The following is a 17505-nucleotide window of genomic DNA, read 5'->3' on the forward strand; positions in this document are numbered from 1 at the left end:
TTTCAATTAATTCTGCATTTCCTTTTTATTTATTCACTTATTTTTTAAAATGAAACTACTATGGTCATTGTAATCTTTAATGAACTCTTTAACATAAAAATGCTATTTGCTTGTTATAAGAAAATTTTTAATGTTATGAAACAGACTTGCTTAAATAAATACAACAAATTACAAAAATCAGCTTTAAGTTTTCCATTTAGATTTGTTTTTCTTGTCTAACAGAGCTCCTGATTTCAGAGTGTCTATTTCATCCTTTTGCAGAGTAAGCTTCTCGTTCATTCCACACAAGTGGTCGGTAAGTGTTCTCAACTGCTCCTCATAACTCCGTTTTGTGGTTTCCAGTTCATCCTTTAAAAAAATATTACAAAGTAAACTGTTCATTTTAAAATTAAAATTACGTGTAATTACTAATACATAATGAAACTTAGTTTACTTATATTATTTCTAGAAAGAAACTTAAAGAGCAAAATTCTTATACAAGAAATCCTAATGTGAAAAAGGATCTGAAAATTTCAGAACAAAATAATTTGTAAGTTGCTATTGATTTAAGTTGATGCCTAAATGCTATTGTTTTTTTTTAAATTTATGAAATATATAATGAAAGTCTATGACTAAGGCCTCCTTTAAGTTAACAGTTTATAAAAGTTAATATTATAATATTAATAGTGCTTGAAAAAAAATTTAAAAAAATAAAACCAGTAAACTAGAGAGCCTATATACTCAGAGAGCGGACATATGTGTGATTGTATGCTAGTTTGGCAAAAACATGGCTGCTGTTTTCCGTATGTCCGCTCTCTGAGTATATAGAGAGCCTATATACTCAGAGAGCGGACATATAGAGAGCCACTTCATGTAAAATGATGCATGAAGTTACCAATGGATTTTTTATTATGAAAAGTTACAAAAAGTTTATTTTTTCTGTTTGAATATTTGTAGTTAAACTGTTTCACCATTGTCAATGAGCTCTCTCAATTACTATTTAAAAAGATCACAAGTGTAGTTCCCAAGAGTAGTTTGCAAGTTTTTTTAACAAGTGCATATTGTTCTAGTTTATATTTTCTGATTAGGATTGTTTCATGAACACTCTAAAAGTGTATAATTTATTTTGGTTCAAAAAAAGTGCTATGGATAACATATTTAATGTTACCCATAAACAGAATGTCTCACTTATTTCCACCAAAATTTTACTTAAAATTCCTTAAAATCTCAAGAATGAAATCAGAAAGTATCATAGCAATAGAAGCAGAAAATATGAGGTTAAAATATCACAAAAACAACAAAAGTTACATTTACCTGCAGTTCTTCAATTCGCTTATTACACTCCATGAGATTGTTTGAGAGTTTCTGTTTGTTTAAATCGGCCAGCACCAGTTGTTTATAAATTGAATGTGCCTAATTTTTAATTATTATAAAATGAAATAGAGAAGTTGTGGTTAATATAATGAAAATTAAATGAAAAAGAAAAAAGAAAAAAGTAATAAGATAAAATACAAAGAAAAGTAGAATGAAAAAATAAGTACCTCATAGTAAAAATCAATACATTTGCTGTCTGTTATTTGAAGCTGGAAGAGAATACATGACTCAAAAATTTTTTATAGCATATCATCTAATCATTATTTCTATATGTTAAATTCAATTGAAATTGAATTAAAATTTGAATTAAGTAAATATGTAAATAATGGTTGTTTTACTTGTTTTGTTAATTGAGCAATGCGATTGGTCATATGATCTTTTAGCAAAGCTTCATTTTCATTGTCAGGTGTAACCTTTGTATAGAAACAGTTCAATACAAAATAACAGGTTAGAAACGAAAATAAAAAACATAACAAACATTAAAAAAAAAAAAAAAAAAACTTTAAAAGAAGAATTAGAATGCTGATATTTAAAATGACTCACATGATCTTTATTGAGAACCTCTACAATTCCAATCTATATTGAATTAAGGATTTTTAATAAACAATAGCAATCTGATAGAACAAGGCTAATTGTTAAAATCTTTAGAGAAAAATAAAATAATAAAAGAGAAAAAATAGTAAATAAAGCAATAAATTACTTTAGACAGAACAGGTATATCTGAGCTGGTAGAAGCTGAAGATGTACTACGCATTAATCCACGCCATTCTGGCTGCGCAACATTCTGGTAAAAAATAACAAAAAACAAATAAAGTCTTTAATAAGGCTAAAAAAGTTTGGAGGTTCTTTTCTTCCTAAAAATCCTTTTTCCATGTGTTAATTACCAACAATTATAAATAGACTATACTTCTATTTTTTTTTTTTTTTTTTTTTTTGTTGCACAAAAAAATCACCTATTTCATTTTTAAAAATATTTGAAAAGTACTGCTCACACTGTTCTCTTCAACTAAAGTTGCTCTTTGAACTGATCCTGTTTTAAATTTCTGCAGCTCTTCTGCCAGTAATAATGTTTTCTAAAATGTAAGTTAGCCAATTATTACCATAAGAATTCAATACAATTGAATGTATACAAGCAAATTACTATTCACTAAAGTAAGCACCATAGCAACTTTAAAACTCAACAACAGCTTACTTTAGTTTCTTTATCGTATTTAGCTTTGAGTAACTGAGCTTCAATCAGCCATTTTTCTTTTTCCTATAGTTATAAAAAGTTAACAGCTATAGAAAGCAAATTTGAATAAAGTTATAGAAAAATAGTTATAGAAAGCAAATGTGAATAAAGTGCTTTAAACAAAAAAAAAGGAAACATACTTGTTCCAGTCTTACAATTGTTTCTTGAGAACTTGCTGCCTGAAAACAAAAAAAACATAATCCTCTTTTTCAGAAATTAATATGAAATTTTTTTCCCACTTATTTGTATTTTTAAAATATCATCAAATTATATCATTTAACTAAACATAAGCAAAAAAAAAAAAAAAAAAAAAAAAAAAGGATTATTTTTTTAATTTGTCAAAAAACACATTAAAGAACACATTAGCATTAAACAAGACAAAACTACACCTTAAACAAGATTAAACTACAAATGTTGTTCAATACATTTTCCAAAAAATTTTAAATATAAGAAAATTTATATTTAAATATATATATATATATATATATATATATATATATATATATATATATATATATATATACACATGTAGACTCACTTGTTCTTTGTATGTATGAGAAGAACTTGTTGACATAAGCAGAGATCTGTAGTTGTTCACAGCTATCATGTGAGGAATGGATGATGATGTTGAACTCTAATATTATTTTTAATTAAAATATCGTATTCTTTAAAAACAAAAGTTATATAGTCATATTCTTTAAAACAAAAGTTTAACATTAATAAAATTTACTTGTTTGACAAGTTCCATGTAAGAAGAAGCGTTATTGTAAAATGTTTGCAAACATGGTGCTAAATTCTGCAACAACATAAACAAAAATTCTAATAGTTTTAATTTGCTACAAATATTTTTAAAGGTTTTTTGTTGCACAAAGAATTTTTCACAAGGTTCTTGAGTTAGTAAAAAGTTTTTGTTTAGCTTAAAAATAGTATATTATCTTTTTCGTTTATAAAGACAGACCTGAGTTCCTCCTCCTGGCATGCCTTTTCTTCTGAAGCCATGTAGTGTTGACAAAAAACTGATATTTGAGTTTAAAACTTTTTGTACCTGCAAAGACAAAGAGTAGGAGATCAGATCCCGGGAATTACAGCAAACCAGCAAATATACTGGGAAAAATTGTACATGAACTGTTAAAAAAAAAAAGTTACTAAAAACTTTGTGTAAAAAATGGTTATAATTTTATTGTGTAAAAAAGTCCATTATTATGCATCATATCTTTTATTGCATTATTGTATTATTTTTTTTATTGCATTATTGTGTATCATATCTTTTATTGCATTATTGTGTATCATATCTTTTATTGCATTATCGTATTGCATTTTTTATTGCATTATTGTGTATCATATCTTTTATTGTCACAATTTTAAAATATAATTAAAGTTTAGAAGCTTTAACTTTGATTAATTTTGAGTTTTATTTAACTATTCACAAAATAAAATTTCCAAAATGTTGACACTTCTAATTTTTATTGAGTATATCAATAAAAAGTTCAAACCTTTGCACTAATAGATTCCAATGAAGATAAAGCAGAAATTAAACATTTATCTGTAGATTTTAAACGCTATAAAATAAACAAAAATTTAATTACAACTAAAAATAATTTGATTTACAAAATGATTATAAAATAAAACTTTTTACTTCTGTGTAAAATGGTAGTTCATGTTCTTCACTGCATTTTTTTAGATGTGAAGAATGGAGTGCTAAAAAAAAAAAAATTATGCAGTTACTAAAATATATTATAAAACAGTATTTAGTATTTATGAACATAATCTTTTAAAAGATTTAAGAAAAATTTCTATTTCTATTTCTATTATTTCTTCAGACTTTCAAGCAAATCAAATCTAATAAATAAAAAATAAAATATGATTTAGTAAACTTTAAAAAATTACAAAATACTAAACAGAGCCTTTAGCTATACAGGGTGCAACAGCAATTCACAAACTAATTTTTGGCTAGATTTCATGATATAAATAAAATACCTCTGCAATTTGTTTTTGTTGGTTAATGTTCAATGAAAATCTTAGATTTGAATGAAATTGTGAATAATTTTAATTTTACTTAAAAATTTTGAAATGGAAGCCAAAAGAACTGAAGTTTTAAATTTGATTCATGCAGGTTTGCCTGCATGTGAAGTGATTTATAATTCTAGAGTGTCTAAAACTACCTTTTATAAAGTGAAAAAACCTGACAGTGCTGAGACAGCCCAAATGCCCTCTTCAGTGAACAAAAAAGTTGATGAAAAGTTCACAGAAAAGCTTAAAAAGCATGTTGAAAATAATTATACTATGTTCATCAGAAAGACAGTAAAAAACTGTTTAATGTTAGTGAGAGGACAGTCAGAAGAACTCTAACCCTGACCCTGTTCCTTTATGAGAGAAGCAACCCCGATTCTGACTGGTCCTCCTATGCCTTGTAAACTTAGTGCACAAAAACGCTTTTTGAACTTTTCACCAGCCAGCCTTTTGATGATTAATCTTGACTTGCAATTTATCACCTCAAAATTGGATTCGTCACTAAAAACGACTTTTGCCCAGTCTTGTACAGACCAGTGAAATCTTCCTCTACACCACTTTAATATTTTTAGGCAATCTGAGACATGCAAAAGTGGTTTTCAAGCTGCAACATAGCAATCTAAGCGTTTCTTATCTTGGCATCTTTGTACAGTCCATTTACTAACACTAACATTACCAGGTGTATTTGTGAACCCTTCAGCAAGTTCACAGTAAGAAGTTTTAGGGTCTTGTCTAAGCTTTTGAGCAGACCTACAATTTGAAAACGTAAGTTGTCTAAATAAGCTTTTCTGCCTATTTTTGTCTTTTTACTTTAACAAATAATTACCAATGCGAATAACTAAAGATATAAAAATTATAACTTAATTTTATTTTTGCAAGAACGTTTATATAGTTCAGAAAAAGAAATCAGTCATCAAATTTTAGACTGTTCAGATAACATTTCATTGAGATATTTCAAGTTAAGTCGTTAAATTTTAACTAGCTCTATATTTTTGCTACATTAGAAATACAGGTATGTTCTAATTGGATTAATATTTACTCAAGCTGGTAAATCTAACAAGTTCAACTTATATACCATTTGATAGAGAATCAATTAGTTAACACATTTAATACACTTTTAATGGTATTAATTAGTTGGTTTCAAAGATAATTTTGAGAAAAACAAAAATTTGGCATTAAAAAAGTAGTGACTATATTTATGCAACCCACTGCAATTACATCTTTCAACAGGAAAATGCACCTTGTTATGGACCAGAAAAACCCAACAATATTTAAAGGACAATATGGCTGACACTATTGACCACCATTCAGCCCTGTTTTAAAGGACAATATGGCTGACATTATTGACCACCATTCAGCACTTGCCAGTCCTTCTGTCATTGGCTTGAGGCAGTAATCAAAAAAAAGGAGACCTAATTGAATGTTGAGGTAAGAAAAGCAACTTTTCTTTTGTTAATATTCATCTTCAACTTTTCTTTTATTAATATTCCATGAATATAATTTTTTAATGCTTTAAAAATTCATTTTGAAAAATGTTCTTAAAAGTTAGCAAATTGCTGCTGCACCCTATATAACCTAAGTATCACAATAATTGGGCATGTAAAAATACATTAAAAGCTTACATTTAAATGCAACATGAAGTTCTTGCATCACTCGGCAGAAAGTATTTGAACAAACAGACAGAGATGAAGCTGAAGTAATATCTGTAAATTATGTTTATAAACTTTTTAGGTTCTTTTTAAAGCTATCAGCAAACACAGCTAATAAAGTGACAGCATCACAAATGAAAATCCAGAAATGAAAAGAAAACAAACAAAAAAAAAATGTATTGAACAATGTGCCCACTTTCATGCCTCCTCACTCAACTCTCATATTTCAAGAAAAGTGCTTACTTGATGATGCTAACAATAGAACATATGAGAGGATTATTTTAAATAATGATACAACTTTCTTTTCGCCTGCTAGTATACTCAAATTGCATTTTTCCAAAGCATCTGACCAAATAGAGGATTGAGACTCATCTTCGATACTAAAAACAAAAACTTGTGTTTTATTTGTTAAGTTTTTTTGTTTTACTTTAATTTAACTTCAAAATAGTTATTTAATTTCAAACATCAGAATTACTAACATTAGTATTACACTAATATTATCAGTTAATGTAGTAATTAAAACTTATACTAAATACTGTATATACTTGTGTGTAAGTTGGCCACCTATCTTTAACAGAAGAGTTGTTTAATGTTTTACAATTAATATGTAAGTCTAGGTATGTGTAAATTGAAATTTATAACAAAAATTTAAGAAGCATTTGTTATAATTTTTTGTACAAGTAGCTTTTGTGCCACCAAGTGGATTTAATATAGAACATTTTAAAAGTGATTTTATTATAATATCTTTGGATATTTCATCCCATGCTTTTTTTACCCAACAAGATATTGTTAACAAAGAGGCTGGTTTTATAACAACTGGTGATGATATCAACACAAACATTAAGCAGTTGAACAATGCTAATAAGTAATAGATTTGTTCAAATTATCTTTTAGCATTTAAAGACAGATCTACCAAAATTAGAATCCCGAAACTCTCTAACACATAGTTTAATACCTGCTTTATCAATTTATTCTTTATTGTGTGCATGTCAAACTATACAGCTGCTTCTTCATTTATAACCTATATTTTTCTTATTTCTGCAGTTGACACTGGAAGCAACTCAAAATCTGCAGAGTATTGTGCAGAGGCAGCTAAGAATGCAACAAGAAAAGTAAACAAAATAGCCTAAAATATGGATCTACTAATTGCTTTGTTTAAGTTAAAAGCAGACAATACTATGGTGCTGAAGCAGATGAGAAATCTGCAAAATAAGAAACAAGCTCCATACAAATATGATATTTTTAAGATGTTTAAGCAAGTAATTCATCCTTGTTATTTCCTAGCTAATTTAACATATTCAAAATTAGAAGGTACAGTACAGTATGATTGTACCAAATTACAAATTTAAGTTCTTTTTAATGTAATATCAAAAAATTTAAGTCTAAGCTGAATTTATTATTACATTTTATCATTTTTTTAAAGTAATGTTCTTGATGCCTAAAAGAGCTAAACTAACATACTGTGCAGTAATTGGAAAGAAATCACGAAGAAGAGGCAGAGCAATATTTGAATGAAATTTTTCAGGAGATTATGATTATTATGCAAATAAAGTAAAAGATCTAACATATTTTCTCTCATGCTACAACTGCATCAAATTGGTGGAAAAAAATATAACTAAAAGAGACAAAGCCCTTGAAATTACCAGTTAATTTGCACTAGCTTCAAGTTGCAAGCTCTTGATCAATAGAAACGTTTTTTTTTTTTTATATACACAAAGATTTTTTGTTAGTTTTAGGAATAAAATTTGTAAACATTTCTAAAGTAATTTATTAAGGTAACAAGTTGTTTGGATTACTTAGGTATATCTAATTTTCAATATAAAAACTAATATTCCAATTGTCTAAAATTTAATACTTGCCTTAGAATTCTATATGGCAACAACATTTCCAAGTAGTTGACATAAGATTTGAATGAAGCAGCAAACTCTTTGTAAGACGACAATGTTTCCTTGAATAAAAGTAATTAAACATGAATGAAATTGGTACATACATACATACATACATACATACATACATACATACATACATACATACATACATACATACATACATACATACATACATACATACATACATACATACATACATACATACATACAAAGATGTTTATCCACCTGTCTATTTACAATTATTGTGCACCTAACTTAACAATAACAAAAAAAAATACTCAAGAACTTCTTTGATGATTTCTGACTTTGCTTTACACTTCATAAAGTGCACTTGGGACATTGTCATACTGGAAAACAAAAATTGATTTGATTTTCAAATATTAGGGCACTTGAAGGTAAATTTATTTCAATAATATCTTTGTTAAAAATTTTTTTTTTACAACACAAGAAGCAGCAGTACATCCCCATTCCAACATGCATCCCCTCTATAATCAACTGAAGCTGTAATTTTTTGCCTAGAGTACCAAGCCTGACTTGCACCATATTTAGACTTAACATTTTGTCTGTTCTTTGTCAAATTTGGGCTACTCTTTATTCCTTTTAGAAAAATTGGTAATCTGAAACGTGCTTTCAAATTCTTCTTAAATAAATCTTCCTAGCAAGTATACTCCCAAGTTTTTGAAACTTGAAAACCTTTATTGCAAGAATAACCTTATGAAACCTAAGAAAAGCATAACAAGATATTTAATGTGGTAAACATGATGTTTATATAAAAATGAGAAGTTTTTTATTACACAGTTATAAAATCAGCCTTGAAAGTACTACACAAATCATTTATTGAAAGCAGTACACAAATCATTTTTGTGCTACACAAATTTTTTTATTGAAAAATGTTTTCTTTTTTCAACAAGTTAGAATTAAATTCAAGGTTTATTTTTTTTTGCCTTAAAAAAGAAATTGAGATCAATAGCAAAAAAATATAGAATGTTATTATCAAGGTCCTATCAGGGATTACGTAGAATGTTTTTTTATCATTGAGAGTCCTTTTTTTTCATACCATGTTATGTAGCTTGTTTATTAAACAAAAATTATTTCTTTGGAGTATGAATGGCTGAGCAATAGGTAAACCATGATTGGAGATAAATGCACATAAAAAACTGATTGAAGTGTAAGGTTCCCTTTAGGCCTCTAGCCATCAGATGGAGTACCAGATCTTTGCTTTCCATCAGTGGTTGAATTTTAAAGAGCAAATTGCTTATGCTACCAATTTGGTTCTGAGGCTATCACCAGGCTTCTGAATTGGCCATGCTATGGAAAGTCCATAAGCATTTGCTGACAAATCATTTTTAACAATAGCTTTTGTTTTGAAGAAAAATCTATTTGAAAAGTTGTTTAGGAACTAAACTTTAAATTTCTTGCAAGTGTTGCAGATATTTTGCACCAAACAATCATTTGGCTCTACTATTATAAAGCATCAGAGAAGTTCTTTCAATTTCTTATCTAAATGGTTTTTGCAAATTAATGTTTCATCAATTAAAAAAACTATATGATCAACATGGTAAATTAGGCAATCAATAAGGTAAGCTAGATAATCAGTAAAGGAAATCAGATATAAAAAACAATAAAACTAAGAGTGATAACTGGAAAAACAATACCCAATAGGATTTCAAAAAATGTAAAAATTAATATTGTGCATGAGAAAAATTTAAGCATATTAGAAATATATCATCACCATCACCACCAGCACCACCACCAGCATCATCATTTTTTAATTATTATTGTCATTGTTTTGTTGTTATTACTATTACAGTATTGTTGCTGCTACTACAGATTACTAATTCAAAAATTAAAAATGACTAAAAAAAAAAAAAACTTACCAGAGATAAAAAAATTTCATTTTGCGATTGCTCTTTTAAAAACTTTAAACTCTGCTGAACTTTTCGAGAGTGTTTGGCATTAACAAGCAAATGCTGACAGAACTAAAATACAATTCATTATGACCATCACTAAAAATAAATCACTTAACTAAGCCTAACATGAATTTTTCTAGTATCTTAATCTTTGTGGTAACTTTTCTTTCATTCAAATGACATTTTTAGTTAAATTTTTAAATTTTCTACATAGCTTGATAATTTAGAGACTACTCACTTTTATATTGATGCTATTCATTTTTTCTTGCTTAATGTCCAACGAACAAACTTTCAATCTCTAACAATTATATTTTAAGAATGTATTTTTATATATTTCATATTATAAAGTAACCAAAAATTTTAACAAGATGAAAGACATCATCATTCTAAATTGTTAATTTAAAAAAAAAACATTTAATACTTGTTCTAAGTAGGTATGATAATCTGACAATCCTGCCATAAAAACTATCAAGTGACTTGTTAATGCATCCAAGATGTGCTGGACTTTATGCTAAATTTTATATATATATATATATATATATATATATATATATATATATATATATATATATATATATATATATATATATATATATATATATACACTAATACATTTTTCAGAATTTTCTTTAAAGAAACTTGAATAAAAAACAATAAAACCTGATACTCTTTATCACACACAGGTACATTAAGCTCGTTGAAGAAATTATTATCTAAGATAAATTAAAATGTGAAATAGAAAACAAAAATCTATAAGCTTTTCTCCTAGTTTTTATTTATTTATTTGCATTACTTTTTTTATTTGCATTACTTTTTTTATTTGCATTACCTTTTTTATTTGCATTACTTTTTTTGCTTATACTTATCTACTAAAAATAAAATCCATTTTTAGGCAATTTGCCAAGATCATGTAAAGTTTTTGGCTATTGAGGTTTTTAATACTAAACTCTGTGTACTACTTTGGAACTTTCAATTCACAAAGAAAATAACTGATATTAAAATCCTAAGTGATTCTTAGTAAGCTTTTAAGACTTAAGCAGAAAAAAAGCTTTTAAGACTTTAGCAGAAAAAAAGAGACTCATTTTTGATTTTGAAAATAGATATGAATGTTAGCAGATTTTTAGAGATCAACTCTTAGTTGATAAAAGGGAGGAGGAAAAAGGGTTAATCAATAGAATTTAATGAAGATCTTTTGTTTCTAAAATATCATGAATGAATACCAACAGCAAATAATGAAATTATCAATTGTCATGGTACTGGACAAACAAAGCCAACATCAGAAACTAATTTCTTTCAACTTTTTTATTTTTGTATTCTTTTTTAATGTTAAGCTCATATCTTGTTTTCATGTTTAGTAGAAACAAACAAGAAAAAAAGATAAGATTTATAATAACAGATTATTTTATGCATAAATTATTTCACTTTTTTCCTAATTAAATTTTTTATTTTAAGTTTCTTTTGAGTTTCTCTGGCTAATAAAGATAAAAATATTTTCTTAAGGATTTTAAACTTTAGGATTTTATATCTTAGGATGATATATTTTGACCTCTTTTTTGGTTAATAAAGATAAATATTACTTTTTTTTAAGAATTTTATATTTATTTTGTTTGGTCCACAACTTTACTTTTTTTTTTTACTTTATTCTATTTTGTGATGAGTTCTAATTTGAATATTGAGACATAAAATGGCTTTGCAGTTTTTTATATCTTTTTGATTTGCTTTTTTTTAAACATTTTTTAATTTGATTCTTTTCAAATTTATTGCAATCTATTTAATTTATTTAATGGTGAACTTAACTCTATATAGTTCTTGCTTAATATTCTTTGTGTACATATCATAATCAAAATTAAACAACTTGAACCTACTTTGAATTTGAGTTATTACTTATCTCTGCTGGAAATTTTTGTTTAGCTAAATAGTTTCATAGTTTTAAAGAATTCATTTTTATTACTTTTGTCAGTAGTCTTGTTATTTATCATTGTTTTTTATTTAGTAATAATCCTTAAGTTATTTATGTTTTAGTAATTTTCCAAAGATCTGGAGTGGAAGATATGCCAGTACAAAACTAGGTAACCTCTAATCAATTTACCAATAAAGCATCACCTTGAGTTGATTTTCAATTGGTACATGACTTGTTCACCTTTATGAATTTTTTCTTACTATAAAAAGATCCAAGTAAAACTATGAATAGATTGTCAATAGGGATACAGTAGAAAACATGAAGAAAATTAACAGGAACAATATAGTATGACAAATCTAATATATAAAGCCCAAAGTTTGTATGTGTGTAGATTACTCTCTGAGTGTGTTCTTTATACAAATCCGTAGCTTTGATCCAATCCTCACCAAACTTTGTACACAGGTGATCCTATCTCACCAATTTTTCCCAGGGAAGGTTTTAGGCCAGGCTTGGACTACCCTGGACTCCATGCTCAGGGTGCTTATGGTGGAAACCAAGTTCTAGTCCCCTCTAACCACTCCTTGCCCCCAGCAAGAAGGTTATTATGGAGCTAATAATTTTAATAGTTTTTACCAAAGAAACCCAAAAAACTGTAAATATGTGTTACCAGTTTTTTATGATAATTTTTGAGGGATATTTTTGGAAAAGTATTTGTCAAAAAAGAACAAGAAAATTTATAAAGACAGGTTTTTGTTTGGAGAAAAGAATATTGTGATTTATCAATGTGTTTGTTGCAAAAAAGCTACACTGCTACAATGTGGTTTAATTCCCAAAAATATGACTACATAACAACAACTGCATTTCTGAATAATACAGTAATCTTTTATAGCTAATAGCTAGAAAATCTGGCGCATTATATTCCAGTTAGTTGTGTAATATAATGCAACTCCTGATAAAAAAGGTTGTTTTCTTTGTGATTTTCCAGAAATGTAAAACATTTTATTAATTTGTTCATTGGAAGATAGCAAGTTTTTAAACTTAAAAAAAAAGTTGCACAATTTTTTTTTTAAACTCTTTTAGTAACTTTTTACTAACATATCAATAATGGATTTACAGAACAAGCGTTACTAGCAATTCATAACTTCAAAATGACATAAAGTTGAACACATAAAGCAATTACTATTTAAAACTCATTTATAAACTTTTTTATTTAAATTAAGTGAAATAAATGTAAAATGTAAAATTGAACTAAAAAAAAAAAAACTTTAAAAGAGAGCATAACTAGGTTATAATAATTTAACAATTATCTTTTACCTAGATGACATATTGTAACTAAAAAAACCTGATTATTTATCTTTAATTATCCCTGGTCATACAACAAATATTAAAACTAAATACAGTCAAGAAAACTATTGGTTGAAAAATAAAACATACCACTGTCAATAAAAGGCATCCTTTCTTTGATTAGGTTACTATAATTTTCTAGAAAATTTAAAACTACACAAATAAGATAATAATATGGACATAAATGTCAATTTTCTTCATATGTAGATAAGAATAATGTTACCAAGTTTATCCTGAAGCTCTTGGTGAATACTGTTCAATTGAAGTTTACTAAAATGAAGAACATCTAATGAAAAAACACTTGAAAATTTTTTTTATGAATTCAATTTTAAAAAATTAAAAATTTAAATAACAGGCAGCAAAATTTGCACAATTTTAAGGATATAAACATGATGATAGGTATAAAAAAAATATCAAAGTTATGAATAAACACAATATTACATAACCAACATGATAATTAATAAGATATGAATAATAACAGCATGATGATGTCTTTGGAATAAAGCAAGGATCAAAGATTTGTACAAATTTTGCTTCAGCACCTGTTAGGAAAAGTGACAAAGAGTTTAGAGTATCTTTTAAATAACCCACTACTTTTCTGCCGTTGCATTTGATAAACTCAAATCCTCTTCCTTTTTACGGAAGCTTTCTTGAAAATGAAGTAACTCTTCTTTAAGACGATCAATGACAGCATTATTTTTATAGTTCAAATCCTCAATAGTTTTATTGTAATTTTCCTTGTCTTGTTCAAGGATTTCAAGTCTAGCCTCAAGATGGCGAATAGTATATAAATTCTCTTCTTTACAATTTTGGAGCTCCATATGTAAGCTTTCGTTCTCTAAAATCTTCATTTGAAGCTCTTGCTCGTGGACTTTAAAGTCTTGCTCATGGATCTGATTGACAGTTGTTGATTGAGAAGATTGCTAACAAAATATTAACAAACTTTATTGTTTAATTATTTTTTAAATAAAAAATAATCAAACTATTTTAAATTAAAATAAAATTTTAAAAAAATTGATTATTTTAAATGAATTATCTTTAAAACTAGAAAGATACAAAACAAAAACAACAAATAACAACAAGAATGATGATGATGATGATGATGATGATGATGATGATGATGATGATGATGATGATGATGATGATGATGATGATGATGATGATGATGATGATGATGGTAATAATCTTGATAAAAATGATACTTGCTTTAGTGCCTTTATTTCCTTTTCTTTCATAGCTATCAAGTTCATTTTGCAAAATTTCAACCCGCTTTGATAGCTGAAAGAAACACAGTACTTATAAATTTTTTAAATAACTAAATATTAAAACAAATAAAAGAGTAAAATTAATAAAACATTCCCATTCATAAAAAAATCATTTGACATCTGTACAAACAATAAAAATCTTATGAAACATTTTAAAAATAAAAAAAGAAAATCATATAAACCTGAGAATTTCTGAACTCTAAACTATCAATATCTTGTTCAAACTTTCTGATGGATTGATCACGCTGTTTAAGAATCTCCTGAAAAGAGTCTCCTGTATTTTATAAAACTTAGTTCATAAAAATACTTTTTGTAAATAGTATATAAGCATCTAATCTGTATATAATTTGTTTTTATATGTATATATGTTTAAAAAACAAATGACACAAACTTTCATGTTCTGCTGCTTAAATTTTATAAACATCAATTATTTCTAATATTAAAATCAAGAATAAAAATATCAATGAGCAAAAAGATGAGACCATCTCTTTATTTTATCACTTTTTGCTTGGTTTAACATCTAATTTTAGAAATTGATAGAATTTTTATGTTAGGTAATTTTTAAAAAGTAGTAGTTAATGATTTTCTGTGTTTTCTTTTTTCGAATATTTCACAACTTTTAAAGAGATTTAATAGAAACTACAGATTATATTGATCTAATTAAATTTGTTTTTTTTTTGTAATATAAATTTTTTTACAATATTATTTTTTATAAATAATTATCAAAACACAGAATGATAAGATCATAAGGAATCTTGCAGCAGAAACAGAAATCGTTATTCAAGATGTTTTAAGAGATTTAAAGTCAATATCCAGGTAACCTTTCAAAGACAGGAGTTTGTAATGTCAGTGAATGATACAAAGAACAAAAAGGTGTATTAATCAAGAAAGAACAGGACAACTTTGTTTCAAAGAAGACATAAGATCATAAACAAATAGTTATACTTCATGATTAAAAGCATAATGTCAACTGAATGGCTAATTATCATAACTTGTATTAGTAACATTTACTAGTAACATTTATACCTGCAATGCCTTGTTTGCAGCTTGTTCATCTATTACAGCCTTTTTAAGCACAGTAACCTGTGCACGAGCCTAAAGTAAAGTAAAATTTTATGATGAACTTCTCAAAAACCTATTAAATGATATGGAACTGGTCTGATAAGGATAAAATCTGATGATGTTAAGAAAAAAATTTAATGGGCCCTCATTGAAGTCTTTCTCATTTACTAAAGAGATTTAATGAGGTTTTAATTGTAAACTTTATCAGTTTAAAAAAAAGTTTAGAAAGATAAACATTCTAGAAATAAGAAGAAAGACTTACTATGTTTAACTTTAAATTTTAGAAACTTAAGCCTTGGTTTATATTTATTTACCTATAAGTTATCGATATTTTTAAGTTCATAGAGGGATTTAAATTCCATTTTAAAAGGTAACAGCTGTTTTAGCTGTTATCTTTTAAAATGGAATTTAAATTCCTCTATGAACTTAAAAATATTGATAACTTATAGGTAAATAAATATAAACCAAGAGTTTAACTAAGATTCTCTTTATTACTGAATAAATAACTCAATATATATAGATAAAAGGTATTAAATTTATGACTTTTAAAATAAATATTCATGTATAAATGTTATGTATTCATAAAATATTAGTTTTATTTAAGTATTACTATATGAAATCTAAAATGTTTTATTATACCTTTTGGAACTCATGACCAAGTCTTTGATACTTTAGCATGATATCTTCACTACCTTCCATTTTCTTTTAGTTTTTCCTAACTCAATTTAATTCTTATTTTATCTTGTTTTGTTTATTGTGTGTAGTGTGCATACTGTGCACACTATATATATATATATATATATATAATACATACATACATACATATATACATACATACACACACACATACATACATACATACATACATACATACATACATACATACATACATACATACATACATACATACATACATACATACATACATACATACATACATACATACATACATACATACATACACATGTACGTATGTATGTATGTATGTATGTATGTATGTATGTATGTATGTATGTATGTATGTATGTATGTATGTATGTATGTATGTATGTATGTATGTATGTATGTATGTATGTATGTATGTATGTATGTATGTATGTATGTATGTATGTATGTATGTATGTATGTATGTATGTATGTATGTATGTATGTATGTATGTATGTCTGTGTGTGTATGTATGTATGTATGTATGTATGTATGTATGTATGTATGTATGTATGTATGTATGTATGTATGTATGTATGTATGTATGTATGTATGTATGTATGTATGTATGTATGTATGTATGTATGTATGTATGTATGTATGTATGTATGTATGTATGTATGTATGTATCTGTTTGTGTGTATATATTTATAATACATGCTGTGCATAGCTTCATAATTTTAAATCACTATAGATTTGACAGGTATTTAAAGTTTACGCGGAAAACGATTGCACACGGTCAAACTGATCTTGGCCTGTCAAGTCTAGACTAATTATTAGCAGCGACGGCTTTCCCGGAGGGGAAGCGTCTTAGCCCCCATACTCTTTTTTTTTAAAATGTTTTTTTTCAGAGTAAATTAATTATCTTGTCACTAATTTTATTCTTTTCAAAACCACGAATTTAACTTTTGCTATTAGATTAAATTACTTTAAATATTATAATATTTGAAGTGAATAACTGAGTATTGTTTGCATTTATTCGTTTGTTGCACTATACGTATGTTATTTACTCATTTTATTTAGTATTAGTTAGCTCTACATAGTAGACTGGAGATTACAGTGTTACTTGGGACCCGAGAACCGAACTCCGATCCGGGTTGTTGTTTCGGTTAATTAACCCAAAAGTTATAAAAAAAAAACCTTTTTTTTTTAAATCGGGTAATACCCGATTGTTTTTAATACCTGA

At 26.6% G+C, this 17505-nt stretch overlaps 1 protein-coding gene and 1 long non-coding RNA gene across 3 annotated transcripts; one reads left to right on the forward strand and one right to left on the reverse strand.

Moving 5' to 3' along the window:
- Positions 1-105: 105 nt before the first annotated feature.
- Positions 106-16711, reverse strand: LOC145191996 (protein phosphatase 1 regulatory subunit 21-like). 2 transcript variants are annotated; one of them, XM_090075191.1, is made up of 28 exons: positions 16253-16711; positions 15578-15646; positions 14734-14811; positions 14493-14564; positions 13878-14209; positions 13510-13556; positions 13377-13424; positions 10703-10755; positions 10464-10553; positions 10281-10340; positions 10010-10111; positions 8103-8191; positions 6487-6623; positions 6217-6297; positions 4221-4282; positions 4078-4143; positions 3543-3629; positions 3315-3380; positions 3123-3218; positions 2725-2763; positions 2546-2608; positions 2346-2426; positions 2054-2137; positions 1897-1929; positions 1692-1766; positions 1521-1562; positions 1294-1392; positions 106-348 (listed from the first exon to the last, which is right to left on the reverse strand). In XM_090075191.1, exons 1-28 carry the CDS (start codon positions 16310-16312, stop codon positions 184-186), a joined length of 2376 nt encoding a protein of 791 aa, XP_089931317.1. In that variant the 5' UTR covers positions 16313-16711; the 3' UTR covers positions 106-183. The 2 variants fall into 2 exon arrangements, with proteins under 2 accessions (XP_089931317.1, XP_089931311.1); XM_090075185.1 differs by having other exon boundaries at positions 13377-13439; positions 16253-16418.
- On the forward strand, positions 449-13205 carry LOC149894631 (uncharacterized). The gene is made up of 4 exons (XR_016448649.1): positions 449-529; positions 5167-5359; positions 5825-6022; positions 12065-13205. It is a non-coding gene; the product is annotated as an uncharacterized LOC149894631 (long non-coding RNA).
- Positions 16712-17505: the final 794 nt, after the last annotated feature.

Source organism: Hydra viridissima, unplaced genomic scaffold (genome assembly GCF_058129835.1).
Source record: "Hydra viridissima isolate aposymbiotic clone 2 unplaced genomic scaffold, HvirCarnegie_v1 scaffold_1, whole genome shotgun sequence".
In the NCBI taxonomy this organism is placed as follows: Eukaryota; Metazoa; Cnidaria; class Hydrozoa; order Anthoathecata; family Hydridae; genus Hydra; species Hydra viridissima.

What these genes read in the sequence shown, in the direction of transcription:
- LOC145191996 (XM_090075185.1), bottom strand. Translation starts at nt 16,312, where the DNA reads ATGGAAGGTAGTGAAGATATCATGCTAAAGTATCAAAGACTTGGTCAT. An exon ending in GATGCCTTTTATTGACAGTG is followed by an intron (nt 10,756 to 13,376) that starts GTATGTTTTATT and finishes AATTTATCTTAG; the next exon opens with ATAATAATTTCTTCAACGAG. An exon ending in AGGTTCTCAATAAAGATCAT is followed by an intron (nt 1,767 to 1,896) that starts GTGAGTCATTTT and finishes TTCTATACAAAG; the next exon opens with GTTACACCTGACAATGAAAA.